General features: G+C 32.7%; 2 protein-coding genes across 11 annotated transcripts in view; both read left to right on the forward strand.

The window, feature by feature from the left end:
* Positions 1–432: 432 nt before the first annotated feature.
* Positions 433–10,480, forward strand: LOC129787854 (AP-1 complex subunit sigma-2). 3 transcript variants are annotated; one of them, XM_055823668.1, is made up of 5 exons: positions 433–550; positions 747–925; positions 999–1,107; positions 1,177–1,314; positions 8,648–10,480. In XM_055823668.1, exons 1-5 carry the CDS (start codon positions 548–550, stop codon positions 8,690–8,692), a joined length of 474 nt encoding a protein of 157 aa, XP_055679643.1. In that variant the 5' UTR covers positions 433–547; the 3' UTR covers positions 8,693–10,480. The 3 variants fall into 3 exon arrangements, with proteins under 3 accessions (XP_055679643.1, XP_055679644.1, XP_055679645.1); XM_055823669.1 differs by lacking the exon at positions 8,648–10,480 and adding an exon at positions 5,504–6,233; XM_055823670.1 differs by lacking the exon at positions 8,648–10,480 and adding an exon at positions 2,692–4,794.
* A 998-nt stretch (positions 10,481–11,478) lies between these two features.
* Positions 11,479–25,166, forward strand: part of LOC129787846 (diacylglycerol kinase theta) — a 37,114-nt gene continuing 23,426 nt past the window's right edge. For all 8 annotated transcript variants that reach the window (XM_055823653.1, XM_055823652.1, XM_055823656.1 and 5 more), the window contains exon 1: positions 11,479–12,733. In XM_055823653.1, coding sequence (XP_055679628.1) covers positions 12,622–12,733 — 112 coding nt within the window. In that variant the 5' untranslated portion in view covers positions 11,479–12,621. The remainder of the gene's footprint in view (positions 12,734–25,166) is intronic.

Consider the following 25,166-nt stretch of genomic DNA (forward strand, 5'->3'; position numbering starts at 1 on the left):
GTGATTTGAGCAGGAGATTTTTCGCGGCTGTTTTGATATTCTTATTATTTGATGATTTTCTGAGGATTCCAGGTGTTTTCTGGATTTTATGGCTTCATTGACATCTTCCTTGTTCTTTCCTGCAGAAAAACTATGGAAAACATGAAAAAGAACGTAGAAAACTTTGGTGATCTACGTAGTTTGAATTTTCGCGGCTTTTCAATTCATTCTTGGTTCATTCACATCAGGGATGAATTTAGGGTAAAGGTTTTGAGGGAGCAAATCACGTTGGATTGATTTTATAATTTCTTACACATTGTAAAGCAATAAAAGGCTCAATTTTTTTTATTATTTTATCAATCAAAAGGCAGATTTTTAGAAAAATAAGTTGTATTATTTATTTATTGTTTTATCAATAAAGAAAATTAAAAAAAAACCTCCCCCTAATCGTATTACCTCTGAGTTCACCCCTGGATTCCCATTGGGCGATTTGACAGAATATTTTCTCACATAGTAAATTTTTTTTCTTGTTAATTTTTCTCAAAGAAACCAAGAATTTCTCATCAAAATGGTAAGAAAATTGCAAAATTCTTTCCCTTAGAATGTTGTGCTTGTGTTTGAGATGAAATTCCGCGTGTGGGGGTGGTATTTAGTGGTTAAATTTTAATATTTTCTGGTCACATCATCAGTCACTGCGTCATCGACAAACACACGGAGGATTCCCGGATGAAAGAAAAATTTTAATAATTAAAAAACATACTTTTCAGATGCTTTTTATGCTGCTATTCAGCCGACAGGGTAAATTGAGACTGCAGAAATGGTATGTGGCACATCCGGATAAGGTGAAAAAGAAAATAACTCGTGAATTGATTACAACAATCTTGGCGAGGAAGCCCAAAATGTGTTCATTCCTGGAATGGAAAGACTGCAAGATTGTCTACAAAAGGTAACTAATGAAATTCTTGCTCCAAAGATGCTTCCGGATAATGATTTTCTACTAATTCTGCTTGATTTTCCAGATATGCGAGTTTGTACTTTTGTTGTGCAATTGAACAGAACGACAATGAATTGCTAACATTGGAAATCATTCATCGCTACGTGGAGCTCCTGGACAAATATTTTGGAAGTGTAAGTTCCTCCCAAATTCTTCTCTTTATAAAGATTTCTCATTGATTGAGGATTTTTTTCTCGCTGTAGGTGTGTGAATTGGACATAATTTTCAACTTTGAGAAAGCCTACTTCATCCTCGATGAGCTCCTTGTGGGCGGTGAGATGCAGGAGACGTCCAAGAAGAATGTCCTGAAGGCTATAGCTGCCCAAGATGTACTCCAAGAGGTCAGTACGCCTGATGATACTTATGATTTGTAGATCTCCCATGAATCTCTCTCTATCCCCATCCACATGACAAAAAAAATGTTCCTCGTCGTTTCTGTGTGCCTTTTTTTGCTATTACTTCCTTTATGGAACTGTTCTGTTTTTTTTTTAAATGTTGTTTTGTTGCTTTTGGGCCAAGAAAGAAAAGTGTTTCGTCTCTGCAAAGCTCTGCTATTGAATTTTAGAAAAAACTTCTCTCTCAAAAGAAAAACTCTGACATCCATTCAATATTTCTATATTCAGATTTGCTACGAATGGGATTTTTGATCGGCTAAACAATTTAACACAAAATATTCACATTTACACCCACACACGCCTTTCCGCTAATCCTGCTTTGAGGGACTTTACGGGCGGATGAAATTAACAAACAGACGACCAAACTAACAATTAAACAGAGAAAAAAGAGAAGAAAACATGTGAGAGAATGTGTCCTGTCCTATTTTGCTTTTAATAACAAAACAAATCATTTTCTTAACATTTTGCAAGAGTCTCTGTAAATAATTTTTAAAAAACCTCCCTGGGGTTGATGAGAAGGTTCTAAAGCTTTAAGATTTTCTTGTCTTGCTTAAATAAATAATACTATTTTAGTCTTTATTAAGCAATGGAAGGTTATTAACAATAATAATAAAATATAGACTCATCATACAAAAGTTCCAAGTGCTTGACATTTTATAACATCTGCATGAGAAAGAAAGAAACAACGTACTGTTTCCTCTCATTCTTTTGCATGTAAAATGTTCTTAAATGCTTGAACTTTGAATGTTCTAAAGTAGAATGAAATTGAAGCAAATTTAGTCCAAAAAAATTAAGGATTCAAGAAACAAGAAATAAAAAAGAAAAATCCTTTTTCGAAAAGGATTTCGGGAGAAAAAAAAAAACAAAACACAGCTCGATTCGAACCTGTGTATGTCTGCTTGTCAAAATACGTGCCTTCCACTGGACTAATATTTCTTACATTTTCTCTAATTGAAATACTATAAAAAGTTCTTGCTTCAAATCAATTTTTTTATCATTTAAAAATATTTTAAGAGTCGAGATTTTGGAATTTATTTCAAGATTGAAAATAAATAAAATTAATTTATGAATTTTCAAAGCTTTCCAACCTTCACATCAACCCTCATTTATTTTCAATACTTTTATTCAATCATCTGGGATGGTGTACAAAAATAATACCTAAAATTATACATAAAATTCAATTCATTTTGTAAATTTTTTCTCTTGTCTATTAACATTAAAAAAAAAGAAACAATCATCTTCATGGTTAAGAGTTTAAAAATTCAAAAATTAAAAAAAAAAAAGTTAATTTGTTTTCTCGACACTAAATCTCTTCTCTTCCAGATGTACGACGATGACTTTTATGCATATGATTTGTAGATGGATTGTACTAAAAAAAAAACAAAAAATAATCAAGCATGAATTGGCATTAATCAGAGATTTTTTAACACCCACATTCTCCCACTTTTTGTAGATAAACACTAAAAAAATATCTACACAGTACAGAATAATTCTTTAATAAAAAATAAAGAATAAAAACTAATGAAACTAAAACAGATCTATTTAAAAAAATAATTAGCAAAAGAAAACACACAGAAACTCTTCTTACAGAAAACAATTTAATGTGGATAAATATCATACAAGAAAAAATTAACATTTTATTTAGCAAAACAAAACTATTAAAAAATCTTTTTATATTTTAATTTAATTATTAATTAAATGAAGCAAAATTAATAACAAACATAAAAAAAATGAAAGCATGATGAGAGATTAGAATTTAAAGAGAATGCAAGAAGAGAGAGAGAAAGAGTAATAAACGAATAAGAGGCTAATAGAATTACCTGCATGCAAGCATGAATATTACATACATTATTCTTTTAATAGCATTGAATATGTCCCAAAGTTAATTTTTTTCTTTTATCTACCTTTGAAAAAAAAATGATTGCAAACATCCCGCCCCATTCATTTATTTTTTTCCGTATTTTGTTATCTATTTTAACTACATATTATATTATCTATCTTTAATCTCTATGCTGTATTAGCTGTTAACAAAAATTTATTTAAAAAAAACAACAACTAAAATTCTTTGAGAATACAAATAACAATAATTTAAAATAAAATCAGGCTGTTTATTGAATGTGCAAAACAGTTTAAGAAATTGCTCTTCTTATTTCTTTTTTTTTCCTATTTAAACTAAGAAAAATTTTAACAGAAAATATTAATGTATTTTTTAATGCCTACACAACATACCAGGACCTCAATGAAACACTAAATTAGTGAAAAAGAATTCTTTTTAAATTTGTTAACAATATTTAATAAAAAATATATTCCAAAACGTTTAAGAGAAGAATTCATTCCAAAACATCTTCAATTACCTGCGAAAACAGTTTTTTTTACATAGGTAATTGAGATTTTTTTTTTTCTAATTAATTATTGCTACATATTTATACATACATAATATAAGAAAATTAACCTTCTCTTAAGATAAAAGAATATCATCCTTGTAGTCAATTTGAGCCAAAATCCTTTCCACCCATGATATTGCCAAAAAAAAAAAGAAATCATTGGGAAACAAAAAGTATTGCTTGCTATATATAAAAAAAAATATATAGTCTCTCTCAGAGAAAAAAATATATAGTAAGAGAATAGGAAAGAAAAAAAATGTAGTCTAGTCCTTATTGCAGCTAGTTCAAAAGAAAGCACATTATTAGAGATAAATTCAAATTGCTCAATAAACTGTTGAGATTTTATTTCGGCTTAAAAATAGACGAAAAGAAAATCTTATAAAAAAATATGTTTGAAAGAATTTCAATATCTGAGAGGAAAGAATAAATAATTTTCGGGATATTCCTTGAAAGCTTTGCATTTTATCGAATAGATTTTACAATTTAATATTAAGCTAAATTGTTGCTTAAGTTATCGAACAATGAGGTTGAAACTAAAAAATTTGAAAGTCTAACCTTAGAAAACTTAGGTCCGGCCTAAAAAACTTAGGCCTAACCTAAAAAAAAAACTTGAGTCTAGTTAAAGAAATCTTAAGACTAACATGAAAAACTAAGGCCTAGCTTAAGTAAAGGACTTAGCCGAACTTTTACTGTATTGAAGGCTCTCAAACTATCAAACAGTTAGAGCCCTAATGCAGACTTGTTTTAAACAATTCAAGAAAAAAAATCTCTGCAGTTTATTTTGTAATTTATGTTAGATTTTAGGCATATTAATTCGTTCTGAGAGGACATTAAATAAATAAAATGAAAAATGAAATTATTTCCATGTCAAAAAAACAGAGTATAAAATAAAAAGAAAAAAATGATTTAATAATTTAAAATATTTATTTCATAAAATGACAAATTTTATTTCAACAAAAAGTAACTTTTAATTTGAGATTTATAAGAGGAAAAGAATTCGAGAAATATCAAAAATAAAGACTCTTTGAGAACGTTCTACCCACATGATGTGCAAAATTTTCCTTGCATTTTCTGTCTCTTTATTTGTCTTATTTCTTTTATTCTTTCCAAATGTACATAGTTCCTTTTGTTGTTTTCTTTTTGGGGTAGGTTTTAACATGCTGCACATACACCCACGCGATTTTTTCGTTATTTATGGCGGAAATGTTTAATGAAAAAAAATCCAAAGAAAGAACTTTTTGGTTTATTTATTTTTCTTCTATATTTTCAATGTCTTTTTAAAAAAAAGTAAAAATTAAAAAAAAAATATCCCCTAATTGAGGACTCTCTGGGATCTAATATAGTACCTAAATAGGTTAATTAATTGGTGTCTCAATGTCCTATTCACACATTATGCGAGAATTAATTAATTTTAATAAATAAATCAAAAGAAACATATCATTTTGGGCGTAATGGGTGAAATTAACACCAAAAAATTCATCACTCTTGTACAAAAAATCATTAATTTTCATTAAAACAGAAAGTAAAAGTTTAAATTAAGCTATCAAACTTCAGTCTCATTTTGGGTCATTCATTATTATGTATATTTAGTTTAGAAATTCTTTTGGGATGTGTAATCCTCTAATTTTTCTTAACATTTTTTTATATTATATGTTCTTCTTCCTATCTGCATCTTCAACACAAACAATTAATTGGAATTTTTCTATATTTTTTCATACTTAAATAAAATTATGAAATACTTTCTCTTAAAGGACGAAGCTGTTGATGGAGCTTTAAGAGATATTGGATTGTTGTAGAAGGGAGAAGAAAATGGCCCGAAAAAATTATTATTTACTTAACTATATTGAGACATGAATGGAAGATATACTCCTCGCACAAAATATTAGTTTCAAATTAATATTTCTTGAAATTTTTTTTAATATTTGTATATTAACTGAAATTCCTTAAAATATTTACGTAATTTTTTTTATTAATTGAATTCCTTAAAAATCGATAATCTCAGGAGCAATTTTTTATTGCAAGAAAGTTACCAATTTTTCAAAGTTTCCATTCTTATATCGAATTTATTTTTCATATTTTTTATACACTTAATAAATTTTTATACATATTAATGTGATTCCATAAATAATGGGAAAAAATGTAAACGTTTCTTGCCAGATTTTTTTTAGCTAATTCTCTACAGGGGTAAAAGGACATTAGAAAATGTAGTAAAGAAATAATTTGAATAAAAAAAATAATCTTTGATTTTTAAGAGAATTAAAAGAAGTATTAAATAAAAATCAAAATGAAAATTTATTGAAACAGTATTGACTTTGTTTTTCCTAATTTTTAGAGCACATTTTGTAAAAAAAAAATAGCAACAAAAAGAAAATAATTAGCATGTAAGAGACAGAAATTAATTAATCAGAGCCAAAACACGTTTTATTACCTACTAATTAAAAAAATAAAAATAAAGCAAAGTTTTTAACAAGTTGTTGCTAATCAAGTGCTTTTAATTAATCTCTATTTGAGGGATTCTAATCTCTATAATTTAGAATTTTATTCTGCAAAAATTTTTATTTGATCATTTGATGACAAATCATTTAAAACAGTTAAGAAAAAAATAAAAATGACTTGTCCAAAAAAACCAAAAAAAAAATTATTTGCAGGATAGAGTTCTAAAAGGAGTTTATTCATAGTCATGCTCTCATGATTTCTTTGAAAGAGCGATATGTATCAAACATTAAAAAATTTTTAGAGAGCTAAAAAACAATTTTAAAAAATCGTAAAAATTTTCAATTTTATTTTGAGGTCATTTGGAAATGTTTTCTTCAATCTTAAATAAATGGTTAAACTTCCTTCATAAATATTTTAAAAAATTGAAAAAATAATCATTTGAAGCATTTATTTCTTGCACAAAGCATAAAATCTCTTTATTGAGACACTTTTTAGATATTCCTAAATGAATCTTAACTTCTTTACTAGATTATCTCTTTTTAATTTTTGAAAAGTGTCATGAGACCTTTAAAAAAATGAATAAACTCCTTTCTTTCACTTTTCCTAAAAACACTTCCACTCCAATTTTTCAATGACTAAAACTAACAGCTAAAATTCTAACGATTCTTCTGCGTTGTCGAGAATGCTCCAATAAAAAAAAAGTTGGAAAATAAAACTAATTTTGACCCAAATAACGAGCTTAATTTATTAGTTGAATGTGTAGTGAATTTAATTTTCTTTTTATTTGAAGTCAAAAAAAAAATACGAAAAACGTTTCCCGCAAAAAAAATACCTCGCAATCCTTTGAAAACAACCAAACTTCTCTCCAATTATTACTTTGTGTGTAGTGTAGTGCTAAATAGTTTAACCCATCCTCACTTTTTGTATGATATATCATACGCAAAATTGGTAGTTTTTGATTAATTTTTGTGACGCGAATTCGCAAAATTTTCCGTCCGGGTTAGTGTTTTCCACTTTTATAAACCCTTAACTCTTTATATTAATTTTCCTGGGTGTCAAAAACATAAAATAATATTATTTTTTGACAAAAATCTAAGTGTATCCAAATGCAAAGTTGTCCGGAAACCAAAATGTGTGTATTTTAAGTGACAATTCCCTTTTTCTCCGTAATATTTTGTGCAAAATCTCTTATTTATTAATAAAACTTTGTGAATTAACCAAAATATCCGCCTCCGGCCGCAAATTATTTAATTATTTTGCGCGATAAACATCTGCGTATGATATATCATACGTTGATTGAATTGAGGTACTTTTTAGGTTAAAGTGCAAGTTTATTTCTGTGAGGGAAGATCTAAGGATTTGGGAATGAAAAAATAAATTGCAGTGATTAGGAGTGCCAGGAAGTGCTAAATCAGATACATCGTAAGTATTAAGAAGTATCTAATACCAGGAAATATGAAAATTATAGCAAAAATCGTGATTTTTGTAGGTCTGAGAACGAAGAAGGATAGTACATCCGGCTCTGTCCAGAGACTTGTCAGCATATTCACAAGAAGTCCCCGTCTGAGAGCAAACCATGCAACATAAGATGGTTATTTTACTTCCTGGCTAAGCAACTGTTTGCGATGAGGATAACTGTGGGATTCACGACAAGTTCAGTTTCCATATTCTTAGAGCTAGAACTCTACAAGAACGCGGTGAGTTGATTGTGAAACCCAAGGATTGGACTTCTAATGGATCAATTAATTAATTCTGGTCCAAAATCTAGCCAGGATACTTAATTTCAACATAAATTATGTATTTTATGCATTTAAATAAATTAAAGTCTTTGTTTCAACACTGAGAAAAAATTGAATTTTTTCAACCCCCTTTCGTTAAACGTATGATATATCATACGGTGTCTACCGACGCCCCCATGGGGGCTAAAAATTTTTTCTTCAGGAATTATATTTCTTATGGGCTTATTAGTCAAATTCTAGAAAATGAAGGTCCTAGGTACAGAAGATCTATGACCTCGTTAGCATGGGTTAATCTTGCCTCGAAAATTGAACGACAAAAATTAATAAATTGAAAAAAAATGAATTTAAAAGAATTGATAAAATTGGGTAGAGAAAAGTAAGAATAAAAAAAAAGAAATTGGAATCCAAACAAGGTATGTAAAATTGTGTCAATAAAATGCATAAGTTAAGAATTAATTGCATCTTAATTGTAGCATTATGAATTAATACATTTATTGTAATAGTAAATAACATCCTTGTTTTGATTCTAGTTTTCTTAGAATGGCTTTAGAGTGAATTAATCCATTTTTTTTTCTTTAAATTTATTTCTGTATTTTAGTAACTAAAAAAAAATACACAAAACCACATTTTTCTGTGAAATTTATTCTTCTTAAGTTAAGAGAATAATTTTTTCTAACTAAATTTTCGTTTTCTTCGCGTTTTTTTCTCTCTTTCTTTTAGGAAGAAACTCCGCAAGGATTTTTTGATGATCACGGATTGGGATAAATCACAAGAAGTAAATAAAGAACAAATACTTTTCATCTCATTGACGATGGCGGTGAACAAATTAATTGAGAAAAAAAAAAAAAAATTAGCATTTAAAATGAGAAAAAGACGAAATTCACAAAAGAAAGAAGAAATCCATCGAGGATCCACCCACATATGAGCTCTAGAAATTCATATCACGATTATAGATCAAAAAATCAACTTGCTCAAATCAACACAACAACAACAAAAGTATTTAATTCCACGTTTTAATGTTTGTATATTTTATTTTAAATTTACTTCTTAAAAAAAATCTCCAAAATTGTGATAATTTCCCCCAAAATAATTTGCTCAAAAGAAAGATAATTTTTTGGAGGAAAAAGAAAACTTCTCTCGAATTACTCCACACAATTTAAGCAAAAAGAAATGTTTTGTTTGTCCCTTTAAAAAATTGTTAGTTTTTTAATGGTTTGGCGGTGTTTGGTCTAATATTGTTTGAGGGTTCAAAACTATTCAAAAGGAAAGGTTTTTAGTGTAATCAATTAAAATTTAACAGAGTGTGTCAATTGAGGTGAATGCGAAAGATACAATTTTAAAGAATCTTAAAGAATTAAAAAACTTTAAGACTACTCTCCTTGATTTTTTTCACAAAAATAAATAAAAACTCTGTAACAATATAAATATTTGTAATATAAATCTTTTAACCCATTAAGAACCAAAGCAGTTTTCTATGCTAAAAAATATGATTTTTCACGAATTTTCCTGGCTTAGATACACTTCAGAATTAGGCAGGGTGTGATTTTATAGGTTCAAGAGTTATTCTTGATTCTTATTTAATCATTTATAAAGGAATATATAGCACAAATGATGCAATTTTTTTCGCGAATACATAAATACATAATTTTTCGTCCGGGAGTTTTAATGGAAAATTCCGGGAGTGAAATTGTGGAAAATTGTGAATGTTACTGAATATGTTTACAATAAATTATTATTTTGCATTCTACCAACTCTTAAAATATTCAAAAAAATATGGATGAACTTTTCCAGAAAATTTGTTAGAAGTCAAAATTGTTTTTTATGGGAGTTTAATATCTCAGGATTGTCAAGTTCTTAAAGTTAATCAAAAATAGTTCTGAGTTCTAAGAAACATAATATTAGTTTTCTATTAGATACTTGAATTGGCAAAATTATAAGCGGATCTAGGATCGAGAACTAATGGGTTAAAAAAGTGATAAAATACATCAATCATGCACTTCAATTGCCCCCCTGTGTGTTTTTTAAAGTAAAAATTCAATTTGGTGTGTTAAAACGCAATTTAAGGGTTTAAATGATCGTTGAATTAATTTTTTAAAAACAAATATTAAAGTTTTATTTTAATGATGTCTCCAAGAGTCTAAAAAAATGATTTTAACGAGAAGCTTCAATTTTCTGGACTTCAGAATAAGTTAAATTTTGAGAATCTCAATTCAGCAGAGAATTTCATTGATGGAATTTCTATACACAAAAATGAAGAAAACGTTTCAAATAGATACGTAAAGACCTCAATCTCTGACTATTTATAGACTTTTTCTTTTAATTAATTCACAAAAGAAAAATATTTGCAGACTAAACACCTCCAAAGATCTTTTTTTTTTTTCAATCTTTAAAAAAAAAGAAATCTTTGAAGAAAATGGTTTTTTAGTATAAAATTAGAGATCTCTTATAAATGATTAAAGTGTCTCAAAGTATATATAACAATACAATACCTACATAAATTATATTGAGTAGTATTTAAGTTGAAATAAAATTGAAAGAAAAAAAATGGATAAATAATTTATGAAATTTTATTATTCCTTTCCAATATTTTTTCATTGAAGAATTAAAGTGAAAGATGTGAATGGAAGAGAATTTTGATATAAGATCCATCGAGCCATGGGGACAGAGAGCAACGGATGAGTCAGAAAGAAGATGAAATGGCCGGGAATTTGGCGCCATCGGTTGGAATTTGTGGAGAAGCTGCGGGTGTGACGTGAGAAAGAGACTTTTTCTAAATTTATCGTCAATCTTCGCATGAAAATGTGTCGCCCACCCGCACAGCACCCCTGGTCCATGATTGCGCGCGGATGGAAAACGCGAAGGGCAACACACAGCCGCCCCACAATTACCGAAAAAGATTTGTCTCCGTCACACGAATGGGTTTGCACGGTGGTAGGGCCACCCTGTGGGAGGGAGATGGTTGGATTTTCATTTGGGGGAGCTTCATCAGTTTTTTTTTCGCTTCTTCGGGAGAAAATCTCAACACGATTGCACGCATGTGTCTGGCGCCACGACGTTCATGCGCACACGGCGTGAACACAGCGGCGTTGACTCGGCACGGGGTATTCGGGAACGCATCGTGTGAGCTCTGGGTTTCCTCTGTAGAGGAAGGAGATAGAGAGCAACAACAACGCGCTGACTTGACCATCATTATTGGGAAAAGTGAAGAACGAAAAATTTTCCACCATACAATTCGCGACAATCGAGAGGTGTGTGTGCTTTTTCTCCGGGGGCGCCAAGTGGAGAGGAAGTGAGTGTGTGTTACGAGGAGGATTTTTCGCAATTAACTCAAGGGAAAAGACAGTTAAAGTTAAAGAGAAAAAAACTCCTTGGGATCCTTCCTCGGTGCGAGAAAAAAAAGAGAAAAGTGGACATAAAATTCGAAACGTACAGAGTGAAAAAAAAAGCTCTGGAAGAAAATTATCTTTTTTCCCACTTGTGCACCGTGAAAAAAAGTTCTTGTGAGTGTATTTGTGTGAAAATTGTCGGAGAACGCACTTTTTGTAGTTGAAAAAAAAATTCAGAAGTAGAAGAAAAACCCACCACCCTCATTTTTTAGAGCAAAAGAAAAACCTCTTTGGAAGAGAAAAGGAAAAAAGAAGAAGAACCAGAGGAGGGCCAAGTTTAACATTTTTTTCTTTTGCAAAAGTGTGACCAAAAACGAAATATTTTGTGGTTGTGATTGGAGAGAAGGAAAGGAAAAGCGAGAGAAGAAAAACGGGGGGGCGGCAGATTTCATCGCCATTTCGCCCAGAGAAGCCACCCGTTTGGGCGCAGATGAGAAATTTTGGGGGATTTTCCGTGAAGGGTGCGTGAAGAGTCTTCGTTGGGTGAAAAAAGGTGTTTCCTCCCTTTCTTTTATGTTGAAAAGTGTTTAAGCATAAAATTTCTGCAGGTGCGCGCCCCCAAAATTATATTTTAAAATAATTTTGTGAAGTGCGTGTGGTGTGCGGAAATTCGGCAGAAAGGAAGATTTGCGTAGCGAAAAAAAAGAGAAATTTTTGGGCTTTTGCATCAACTGCGCGGGGAGACAAAAAAAAGGGAAATTTTGGTACATCATCCCGTTTTTTTTCTCTTCATTTGTCCGTCGTGCTTATACCTCTCCCCCTCGGGCTTGTTCACATCCCTCAACCCCCACAGAACACACAAACACACACACACACGGTTCAAGGAGGGAAAAAAGCTCGAGCAGAGAAGAGAAGAGGAAAAAAAGCTCCTCCACACTGGCCATTTGTGGGATAAGGGTGTGTGTGGTGCATCAACGTTTTGTGCAATAACAGGGCGTGAGAGGCATTGAAGGAGAGAGCGTGAGGAAGTCACGACACAGGCACACCACAAAGCCCAAAAGGAGACATGGATTAGGACAATTTGTGTGCTGTGCAGGGCTCAGTGAAGGAGCAACATCACACACGTAGAGAAGAAAAAAGGGGTGGATACATCGTGGCACAAGGGAGGAAGGAAAAAGGAGGAAGATCCGGTGGTGTGTTGCTGCTGCCGCTGAAGAAAAGTTAAAAGAGAGAGAAAAAACGGGAAAAAAGGTGTGTGCGCTGCGGGAAGAAAATGGATGATGATGCCGTATCGAGTCCGCACTTGATTGGAGTCGCGTGAGCCTCGAGGACCGGCAGAATCGTGAACACACCACAAGATACCACAAAATGGCGGATGGTGGACACTCATTTGGGAAGAAGACATTTCACAAGCCAACCTACTGTCATCACTGCTCAGATCTCCTCTGGGGGCTAATTGGACAAGGCTACATTTGCGAAGGTAAGTTCACCCCATTCCCCGTCAATCTCTATTCTACCTACAAAAAATGCCTCTCTATACATACATATATATTTTGAGACCCCCTTCAGAGCTTTCGCGCAAAGCTTTTCGTCGGCCTTTTTTTTCTCTGTGTATGTGTGTTGCGCTCTGCCTTCGCACAGAAAAGCTCCATGTGGGGGAAAATTTATGGGAGGCTGACTCGCGGAGCTACCACCACCACCCTCCCCCGTCGTCGTCGCAGAAAAATCACCCATCCTCCATCACAATTCCCGAACTTTTAAAATCAAACACAAGGAGCTTTTTCTCCTACAGCAGTGCGTGTTTTGCTCTTTTTATTTCTTATTCGGAAAAAATGTTCTTTTACCACAAAAAAATCAAAGATTGCAAGCTGGACGCCCCCGCGCCTCACCCTCACCACCCTATTTTCTTACGGGGTGGAAAAGTATCCAATATTCTACTATCTCGGCGGTGAGAAGGGGTGGGTGGGCAGAAGAAGAAGCAAGAAAAAAAAAGCTCAAGCACCGAATTGAGTGCTTTCAGGATTACATGATTGCGTGTATGACATTGAAAATAATGTCACCCATATTAATTTGGTCGTCTCCTTCGGCGGCCGTTGAATTGCCATTGAAATGCTAGAAGAGGAGGACGATAAAAAAATATACATACATTATGTAGTAAGAAGAAAAGAGCGAAATTTTTCACTCCTTCCTCAACACAAAAACTGATGAATATTCGATAATTTTTTTTGTACCACGAGACTTTCGTCACAGAAATTGCTAAAAAAAAAAGAAATCAAAATTTACCACAAAAGGGGTAAATTGGTATTTGATTTTATTTAATAAAAATGAGGCAAATTTTTAGTAGAAAAGCTTTAATTTTTCTTGTAAACTTGAAGGAATTGTTATAAAAATTTGGCAATTTGATTTTTTAGAATTTTTTCTCATTATTGTGTTAAAAATACAAAAAAATGGTTTATTTAGTTAGAGTAATATTTCAAAAATATCTTAAACGATTCTGGAATAATCTACATAAAAAATTTAAAAAAAGCTTAGCCTGAAAGACTTTAAGTAATCGATTCTGTTAAAAATTATTTTTTTTCTTTACTTTAAACCTTAAAATTATATTAATATTTTTACAGTTGATGTTTTTAAATTGTTCTATTTTCGTTCTATAAATTAAAAACAAAAGATTTGTTGTTCCAGAAAATAGTCAGAAATATCTTCAAAGAGTCCTGACACCCGATTATGGAGTCACCCATAATTGAAAATGCTGGTTCTAGAAAAGTAATTTTCCTTAAAAAAAACGGTTAAAGAAAAAAACGAAATAAACTAATTGACACAAGAATTGACAAATTTTTATAAGTATAAAAATCTTATAACTGGAAAATTTTCAAGAAAAGAAAAGAAAGGCTTTTTAACAGGATCGACCCCAAAAACTTACTTAATTTATTACTTTAAAAGAGAAGGGAAAAGGTTTTTGACCGAATCAACCAATAAAGTTAAAATATGGATAAAATATTTGCCTTTAAAATCGTATTTCCAACTTAGGGTTCAATTTAGAAAGCTTAAAGCCCAGAATTAAAAGAAATGTATCTCCATCCCTAATACCAAAACTTTCTAAAATGGCATCATAAAAAGATTTTTTTAGAGCTCGGAGTTAAAAAAAAATTAAATGATTAAACACTTTTTTTAAAACAATTTTTTCTTAATAAAATAAAGTAAAAAATTGTTCATGAATTTGTCTTGGAGGTTATAAAATAAATTTTAGCACTTCTTCTGGAAAAAAAACTGCTGAGAATTGCAAAAAAAAACTTCCAGAAAGAATATTCCAAATTAAGGAATTAATCAAGACAGAAACACGTGTTCGCAAATCATAAAACTTCTTGACAGCATTATTAAGTTAAAAATAAAGAAGTTCTATAAAGAACTAAGCATTTCATGTTAAAAACTTTAACTTTCCAAACTCATTTGAAACGGTGGTGTGGTGAGTTATAGTTAGTATGAAAAAAATCTCTAACTAATAATTCATTCATTGAGCGAAAGCCTTAACTTTTAATGTTTAAGGGTGGGGTGAGTTGAGGACTGCATGTGATTTGTAGGAATGTAAAGGGGGGGGGGGAGGTGAAAATTTTCGTTGGGAATGGAAAAGTCTGAGGAGAAAAAAAACATATAGAAAGAACCTCTAATTGATTTGCTGATGGCGCAATGAAATGGAAGTTGAGAGGAAAGTTGGTACATTTCCAGGAGAGCTTTTAATCCTTTCGCGATGAACTTTCTTCTTTTTTTTTTTTCTATTTGAAAGTTTTCTTGGCGAACTTTTATCGTGTTAATCGGACTTTTGGCGACAGATTTTATTTTTCTTTTAAAAAATAAACATTTTTCTGCAAGGAATAAAAATTATGAAGAATAAATGGGGAAAAGAATTCTTAGCACAGTGTGAGAGAAATGTCGTTTGGGAAGATTATAGTAAAAGAATTCTCTTTGCTCATACATACCTTACCTACATATATATAGACTCACGGCAAACATACAATTTAATTATGATTTATTTGCATATACTTGGGACAATAGGAGATAAAGACACAGTGTGAGATTCAAGTCCACGCGATGCAATACGAGGAAATTCTTGTGCTTGCCTTATCAGAGATTCTTGCTTGCCTTTCAGAGAATTTTATTTTTTACGATAAGACACCAAAAAGTGGAGAAAAAATTGTAATGAAGAAAATCTCATGCCGGAGGAAAAATGCATGAAATATTTTTTTATTTCTACTATAATACAGTTTCTCAGAAAAAAGAATTAAGTATATGAATTAAATGAAAAAAAAAAACAACAAACCATCAATTAGGAAGGTAAAAAAAACACGTGAAAAAAATATTCCATTGAGTAAAGCTGCCGTAGTGACGTTGTGGGGGGAAATCATTGAAAAACTTTTCTAACAAATATATATCTTTCATCTAATACGACGATTTGTAATCCGGAAAGAAGTTATGTTATGTGTAGTTTTTCTTGGGATGATGAAATTTCCTCAATTGATATTTAATTTTAGTTTTTTTGCTGCTGCACGTCTCTTAATTTAGTTGAAGGAACTCCTCATGCTATTTTTAGATTCTTTGATGGATATATTTTCCTCTCACAGCCCTTGAATTTTCATGCGGAAAATTCCTGTTGGGGCTGACAGCTTTCTTTTTTTCTCCCTGGAGAGCGAATGCTCGCAGAGAGTGCGAGATTTTTCACTCATTGTGTGTGAGAAATTTTGTTAAAGAGGCACTCACAGAAAAAATAAAAAGAAAAATAACCCCGTCAGAGATTAGGAAAATTTTTATTTGACAAAAAGAAAAACATTTGTTTATTTTTAATTTAAAAAAAAAAATATTAATAGCTTTTGGTCGTCTTTTTCCACATCTATTTTGTATTAATAGCAATTTCTTCTTATTTTCTCTTTTGAATCTCTTCTTTTTTCTGCGTGTGTGCCTGTTGCGAAAATCACGTGAGAATGATTTTCCCAAATCTCTCCCGAAAGAATTTTCTCCCAATAGTTGTTTTTTGTCATCTCCTTCTCTTTCAAAGAATTTTTAATAGGAATTATTAAATTTATCTTTTTCTTACGCAAAAGAGACATTTTTTGGGGAAAGTTTCCCCATTTCGATTTTCCCATCTTGCACAACACCATTGATAGGAAAATTCATCCTCTCCGGGAGACTATTATATACATACTACACATAATTCGTGGAAGAGAGAATAAGAGAGCAAGAGAACGGAGAGTAGAGAAGAGTTTTCCTCAAGAAGCGCGCGTAACAAAATTTCAACACGTTGATGACGCACGAAAGGCCCTTCGACTGTTTTATTCAGGGGAATTCACGTCTTTTGACCTGGATTTCCCGTCTCGATGTGTTTATTGCAAAGACATGGAGGAGGAGGAGGAGGAGGAGGATGCGGGAATGGTAAAAGGAGACCAAGAAATAGACATTCTCCTTCACTATGTGCCACATTGTATCTCTATTTGCGCGCGCGAAGAAACCGGGGGGAGGGAAATTGCAAAATTGCAACCTTTTGCCTCTTCTTCTGTGTACGCTATATGTGTGTTGTATATATAGCAAAGCCAATCTATAAATAAACCACCCATGTCGCGCGATGAGGATGTTCTGGAGGAAGTGACACAGATATCGAATTTTCTTGTCTTTCGTCTCCGTGAGTAATGCTCACCCAAAAGAATTTATGTCCAAGCGTAAGGGGCCACTTTGAGGGAGTGAGGAGGGAATAAAACATCGTCATGAAGCTACTGGAGTCATTAAGGCTGCCTGTCGCGTACTAAATCCCCTCCAAACATGTTATATAAAATGCAGTAGAGTGATAGAAGATAATTTAAGAATGAATGTGTGGATGAGGGGGATTTTTTTTTAATTTTATTTTTAAACTTTTGAGCATTCTAATTGGATTGATTTAATTAAAAATTAATAGGTGAATTATAGAAAAAAATATAATTTATTAATTTATTAAGTTCAATAGTTTCTATCCTATTAAATGATTCTATTCATTTTAAGGCTGAAACAGATAGGTACGAAAAATTTCATATAAGATCCACTTGAGTGAGATAAATTATGTATATTCTCTAGAAATCTTAGGATTCTAGAGAATAGAAGAGGAAAAATTTTATTTTCCTTTGCAAACTGGTGCTTAGGGCGGATTCTAGAGAATCTGAGAATGTCTTGAAAAATAATTTCTAATGAATATTCTTATTATCTCCCAAAAATAATTCTAAGATGCTTCCTTCAACTGGACTAACTGAACCCATGAAATTTCTGACATATTAATGAATGCAATTGTCTACAGTCATACCCCGCCTTAATCAAGTCTTGGTTAAACTTTTCTTACGCATTAAAATTAATGGGTGAGAAGAGTTTAACCAAGACTTGATTAAGCGAGTTTAGAATTAATTTTATTAGAAGAGTAAATGTTCCAATCTCAAATAAAAAACTTAAAGACAAGCTTAAAATGAATAAACCCCTCTATCTACAATTTTATTTCAATCTGAAGTAAATTTTTACAATTTTTAAGTAAATTTCTTTTAAATTTTCTTCCCAAATTCTGTGCAAGGAATTTTAAATTAACAACAAACTATTCTATAATAATCTTTTTATACAAAACTCAATTCATTCTATCAGAACGGGAAAAATTAAAAATTAAAATTAATTAACAATTAACTGTATATTAAATCCCCTCGTCAAATTGACTCAATTTGAAGATGAGATTTTTCCCGCGCAAGGGAAGGGAAATATGATGGCAAAAGACAAGACAGCAAAAGATTCCAAAGAGGACTGAAAATGACTTTTTATTTCCTGTAGGAAACCTTATATTACATCCGTTTCTCCTATACAATATCTCTCTCTATATGTAGGTATATATCTCTCACAACTTCCCTGAAAAGGAAGTTTATCAAGAGGAAATTCCCACCTCTCTTCCCAATTTTCTATCCCTCCGCCATGACGTTCGCAAAAGGGAAAAATCACGATATTCCGTTCATTGATTGTTCTTCCCTGGGCATGAATGTTATTCACCACGTCGCATTGAAGGAGTCTCCGGGTGCTTGTTGGAGTTTTCATGAATGTAGAATCGTTGACACATTTTCCATATCTCCGGGAGGGAGGGAGGGCGGGGGTTGCTTAGCACAAGAGAGGGATGGAGCGAGAGGATGGTGGTGAATTGGAAAATGTGAAGGAAGGAGAGCTTTTTGCTCAAATTGTATACGATATTATATTGTATAACATATAAATGGAATTTCTGGGATGTTCCGGGAGATATTTCTCTATGTATGTATTGTATATAGAAAAAGAGAAATGAGAGAGTGTGTGTGTGAGAGAGAGCCTGGATCGGTAGTGACGTAGGTTACCTCATTTCCTTCCCCGTAAGCAATTTTCCCGAAATGTTCTATATATTCTTTCCTTGCTTCTTTTTTTTCTTTCACGTCAAGAAGGAGTTGAATTTTTCTTCTTCGTTTGCCCTCTCAAATTTTCTAAATTGCACACAGAGAGAGAAAGATGGGAAAGGCGTGCAAAAAAGAACATAAATTTAATGCCCTATATGGACCCCTCACAGAAGAAAAAAAACAGCGTGTAGGTCTCGCAAGCATTTCTGTCTCAATTGCTCAATATCGCACTATAAAAAGTTATTTTTGACGAATATATATGGCATAAAATACATCATATAAAATTCCATTGGAAATATTATTTCATATTTAGTGGTTGGCACATCAAACCTCCCCCCCCCTGTTCCATCAACCCTCTGAATGGTTATGCGTTTTGTACTGCGCTGCTGGGCCCATCCTCCTCCACATCATCGCATAAATTGATTTTAAATTGATGCGTAAGGCTCTGTGGGAAAGATATGTTGCTGCTGGCTGTATGTACTTGTATCAATGAGGAGCTTTTAGTATGATTTGCACGAATGTTGATGTGCTTTTCTCTGTGCACAACCCCCAATTCCATATATTGAGAAGGTTCACCTTGGCGAGCACAAAAAAGGCACTCCTCGTGACACCAAATGAAGCAACAAGCCATCCTCGAATTTTAGCTTCGAGCCCTTCAAATTATATAATTTTATTGAGCCTAAAAATGATTTTTTTCGGAGCTTTAAAGCTTAATAGTTTGTTGAAATAAAGTAATTAAGTAATTGATGAGCGAATGCACTTGTTCGATGCTCGTTAAAGTTATTTTCTTTTTTATATTTTCTAAAAGTTTTGTGCTGAACTTTCCGTTCAAATTTTACTCGAAAGTTCGTAAAAGAAACGAAAATAATTGCAAAGCTGCATTTTTAATTGAATCTTTTAAAAATAAAAAGTGATTTACGTCATTATCTGCATTTCAGACAAAGATTCTTAAGAAAAAGGAATTTATTTTTTTATTCAGATTCAGCATTTTTTTTTAACTCTTATTGATTTTTATTCTTCTCAATTTAAAGAATTTTCCAAATAAATCTCTTCTCAAACCATTTAAAATGTAATCCTTTAAAACATTTAACTCTTATCTAAGTTCTTAACTTGATTAGGATTCTTCTTTAACCACATATTAATTTTTTTAAGAGCCTCCATTTACATTTAACAGCGCAGGGCGTTCTCATTCATAACTTTCCTTTTTGAGAGTCCTGTATTTTTGTGCCACCCTGTAGTACCTATATTTCCCTGAAGGACATTCTCTCTCTCTCTTTCTAAATATCAACAGTTTACAGCCGGTTGTATATTCCCCCCCCCCCCCAAAATCTATTTATATCCCTACGTCATTTGTTATAATTTACATAAATAGAGAAATTCTTTTTCCGGGAGAATTTCCCACGAAAAAAAATATTAGGGATAAAACTTCCCACCCATTGACCAAAAGCTCTGTACGAGTGGGGTGGAAGATGAAATCGAGGAGAAAGCTCAATAAAACATTTATATCACACTGTCCATTAACATAGGCCCATACACAAGAGGGCGAGAGAATAGAGAGGGGTGGGTGGGTGGTTGGGAAAAAAAGGAGATTGTCCTTGTACATTTGAAGGCAACACAATGTATATAAATATAAATGTATGATGTGCAACAAGGAGGGAAGAAAATTTTCATTCATTTTCTCGTGTTTTCTCTCCCTTTTTGTGCGGAAGCGCGGCACGGGCGGAGCGGGGGTGGGAGGAGGCATTGGGAGGAGGAAAAGGGATCTCTCACAACCCCTCGCCTTGTATTTGATATGGAATTCACACGAAAAGCGTTCAATTCTGGTGTGTCCTCCACAACCAACAACAACATCAAGTCATTGAGGCTTCACACGGGGAAAATATAGGTCATTCATGTATTTGCTCCTGGCGCTCTCTCTCTCTCTGTGGTACTCTCTCTCGCAATTTTCCTTCGAAAACTTTCTCTCATCATTGGGGGTTCCTTTTCAGTTAAAGAGTGTGGAAAATTTCTCGCACGAGAGGCATTTCCCAGCGTGCTTTCACAGCATTGTGGCTGATGTGAGAGCGCAAAAGCACCCAACATAAAGTTCTTCCTTTATGATATGAGGGAATTTGTGGGAAAATCCTTTTCACGATTGACATGAAGGAAGTTTCATCCTTCTTCTCTTCTTATGTAATACACGAGAAATAAAATAATTTTTGATTTTTCCAAAATTGAGAGGAACTTTCTCAAAAAGAAAATGTGTCAGCTTTTGATGAATAAACTGAAAACGAGAGAGAGAGAGAGTGAGAGAGCTTTGAGAGAAAGGATATTTCCACAAATATTTTTTTTCTCTGTGTATTCAGAAGCCCAATAAAAGCCACCATTCCCCCAGTGAAATCACCTCTTAACCACCACCCACAGAGGTCATTTGCTGAATTTATATATTTGTTAAATAAAAATTAATTCCAATGACGCTTTTTTTCCGATGATGTGGTACAAATTTTCTCCGCAATGAGGATTATGCGACATTATTCGTCCCGAAGGAGTAAAAGACATTAAAATTAGAATGTTGTATTAAACCGATAAAATGTGTGTGTGCTATGTGTATGTGACGTATGCAAAATTGAAAATGTACGTCATACCAGAATGAATTTCCATCAATTGAGGCACCAGAGCGCTCTCGGTAATGTCGTAATTTTGTGGAAAATGCGTGATTTCATCATGGCTGGCGCACGAAGGAAATATAATGAAAGGCGCGCGGAGGGCGGCAGAAAAGCTCGCGCGCGCTTTTAAAATCGTCACCACGGATAAATATATATGTATATACAAATTTGTATTAATATAATCTCTCACTCTCCCCGTGTCAATTTTGTGATGTTTCTCAATATATATAGATTGGAGGATGCTGAATTTGTTTGGCCTCAATTTTCCACTGTCGTCACTCTTTTTTTTTCTCAAAACTTCTTGTCCGCCTTTTGCCATCGCAAAACACCAATTGATACCTCATTTTCGTCACGCGCAAATTGTTGGGAATTCTTTTTTTGTAGAACAAAAAAAAAAGATATTCTGACTGGCAGCTAAAATCAATTTTCTATTTAATCATCTTGGGGATCTCTCGTTGAAATTCATGTGCAGGAAAAAATCTCCTCTCTATGACCGGATATAGTCATTGTCAATCATGAAAATGATGCTTCTCTGTTGCTTTGTGAAATCTACAGGTAATGTCGATGGAGGCGCCTGGTGTGGAAAATTCATTCAACATTTTTTTTTTGCCATAGTGCAGCAATTATTTTCCGTTTAATTTTCAATTGAAAGATTTTCAGTTTTTAATGGAAATATTATGCAGAAAAAAGGAGAAAGAGAATTAATTTGCAAGAAATTTTCTCTTAATTTTGAGTCTAAATTGCTAATTCTGCGTCTAAGTTACCTAATTCTGCGTCTAAGTTTGCTATAATATTTTATTGCAAAATTAAAAAAATATGGAATCATTCTTATGGAAAATTTCCTATCATGAAAATTGTTTTTTAATTAATTTGTTCATTTTTAATGGAGAATTGACTTTTCCAATATCCCTGCCTTGACCAATTACTCTCCAATGCTCCCAGGAGTCTCTACGTCCTTTTTTTCAATTTTTGATTTTAAGTCAATATTCTGATTTTTTGAGACCCCAGAAATGTTGTTTCTTGGTTTAGAAGGAATGTTATAAGGTTGAGAAGAAGGAGTTTTAAATGTAAAGAATCTTTCAAATTATATCAAGAGCCTGAGGAAGAAAGAATAAAGCTTTAAAGCTTTCTTGAAGTTTTACTCAAAAAGGGCTTTAGTTCTTTAATTTTATCCCTAAGATTGATAAAATCCTTCAACAATCTACTTAGAAAATCTTATCAAAAAACCCCAGATTATTTTTTTTCAAAAAGTATATAAATCATAGAAAAAAATAAAGTTTAAGCAACATGGAAAGCTCTGAGCTTCTCTAGTCTTCCTCTTTGCATAATGTTTTCATGAAAATTCTCAAACACCTCCCCTTCCCAGGTCCTCCACCATCACCATTTTTAGCCTGAATTGGCATGAATGACGACATACACAGAGAGAGGGTGGATTGAGAAAAGAGGAGGAAAGAGCCAAGTCTATTGACTTCCACAATGCAATGAATAATAATAAATTTGTTTATATATGAAAAGAGACTCAAAGTTTTCCCCCCTTTTGTGCTGCTGCTGCTTCGCTATGAAATGTGTTGTCACATTTTATCGTGTAAATGTGCTAGATTTCACCCTCCTCCTACACTCCTTACAGCTCATGTCGTCATTCATTGTTTCTCACCACATAAAGAGGTTTATTTTCAAATATTTCGATTATTATTGTTATTATTATTCCCAATGAGGGACACATTGACGTAGATGTTGGTATAGATATAAATTTTTCATGGATATATCACATATATGTATGTATGTTGAGGGGGAGAAGCATGAGTGATGCTTCTTCAATACACGATGAGGTGAAGAAGGCTCAGGTCTGGGACTGTGGGTGCCCATGGGAGGGTTTGTAGTTGTGGGAGAGGGAGTCAACTGTGTGACAACATACATTCTGCAATTGTTCACCGATTGTATGGCAAACAGAGGAACTTTTTGCACACGTGTACCATGTGTGGGAAGGTGCGGGAACAATTGCCCGCAGGAGAGGCATCAAGTCAAGCTTGTGAAATGTTTTAAAATATTTATCACATAAAATGTATCGCGCGTTGTGTATGAATGAGGAATCATTCAATGGAAGTTGCTGTATGAAAAGCCCATTGCTGCAATAATGTATTGAAAAGCTCCGCCCAACAGCTCACCACCCTCCCCCCATCAGAGCCCATTTGTAGGTTTTTCCTCCAAATGAATTCCTACTTTTCCCCACACCGTCGTCACTCATTTCATTTCAATGTGATGTCCTTTGAACTTATCACACCACACTCTCTTCCTCTCAACCCGCGTGTTCTGGATTTTCTGCATGTGGCATCACTGGCTTCTATTGAGGCACATTTTCCATGAATGAAAATCAACTTTATATATGAGGTCAACTAACACCAACCAGGCGCCTCCATTCATATTATTAAAACATTTCCTTTCGCCCTACTTTCCATCACCACCTCTTTGCTTTCTCTAAAAGCTCATTGAAAAGTTTTTTTTTAATTATTCATAACATAGGGGTAGGTGGTGGTGAATGTGAATCACATCATGCTGATTTTTTAATTTATTTACGCAATTTTTTTATCTTGCATGGAAGCTAAACTTACCAATTTGTAGATTTATTTGTCAACAAAGATTAACTAAAAGTTTTAGAAGAGAATTTTTTTTATAGAAATGTTTTCACTTTTTGTCTCTTAAAAAACACAAAAAATGGTAGAGAAAATAATATTTTTATCGTTGAATTTTCCAATAAAAATATCCAGAAAATTCATTCTCATTAAATTCTTCATATTCTTCATAAATTATTGATTAAATTACTAAATAAACTTTTATTTAACCTTAATAAACTAGGAGAAAGTTTAATTCATAATGATTTTTCTTCATTCTGAATTAATTTTTAATATAATTTAAAAATTTTCTCTTTAAATAAAATACAAAAAAATTATTCTCTTTGCATGGATTCTCAATGAAAATGTATTTTCAAAGAAAGAAAATTCATTTGTCGAATAAAATGAATGGATCTGTACGAAATGTGCAAAATTATCTGTTTACTACAAGAGAAATCCATTGTCTGACTAATTTTGCCCATTCTTCATGATGTTTAAATGCACAGAAATCTGTATATGTCACAAATTTTGTATTTTGCAATGAGAGAAAGACGTAAATTGGATTTTCCAAATTGACGTCTACACACATTTTACCAAAATTTGAATTTTCCAACTCCCCCCCCCCCCCCCCTAGGAAAATTTGTAGCACATTAATTGAGTTGTTTGAAAATTTATTAATACTGCACACAACACACAAGAAAATTCTCTATCTGTGTGCTTAAAATTGACTATTTTGTGAAGCTTTTTGTACTTCCTGGAGGGTCCTGAAAAAGCTCAAAGAATTACAGAGAAAAAATTAAATCATTCATTTTGAAGGGAATAATGTGAGGATTTTGTGAATGATTGACTTTATTTTGAGGGAGGGAGAGCGGGGAACGAGAAAAAAAAGGAACAGCAATTTCCCAGGAATATTGTGTGGAAATTGTGGGTGGTACAATGGGATGAGATGGAAATGAATCGGGATCATGTTTGTTGTCCCACTTTTGTACGCGCACATTCATCTCTCTTCCCCGATGCTTTTGCATTCGGGAACTGCTCTGACGTCATTACACAGCTATCTACATTGAGCTCTATATATCCCCGATATTCCCTATATATTCTCCATGTACCTATATATAATGTGTAGTATATATGTACATATATAATTGCTCGTCAGCAAATGGATGCGATTTGCTCTCACAGCATGCTCACAAGTGAGCTTTTATGCTCCTGTGTGGCTGTGAGGTTTTGCTTTGGGAGAGACAAAATGGGGGAGC

The sequence above is a fragment of the Lutzomyia longipalpis genome, chromosome 1 (genome assembly GCF_024334085.1).
Source record: "Lutzomyia longipalpis isolate SR_M1_2022 chromosome 1, ASM2433408v1".
Taxonomy (NCBI): domain Eukaryota; kingdom Metazoa; phylum Arthropoda; class Insecta; order Diptera; family Psychodidae; genus Lutzomyia; species Lutzomyia longipalpis.

Excerpts from the sequence above, each read along its gene's own strand:
- LOC129787854 (XM_055823668.1), top strand. Across the intron at positions 926-998 it reads TGCAAGATTGTCTACAAAAG|ATATGCGAGTTTGTACTTTT; the intron begins GTAACTAATGAA and ends TTGATTTTCCAG. Across the intron at positions 1,315-8,647 it reads CCCAAGATGTACTCCAAGAG|GAAGAAACTCCGCAAGGATT; the intron begins GTCAGTACGCCT and ends TCTTTCTTTTAG.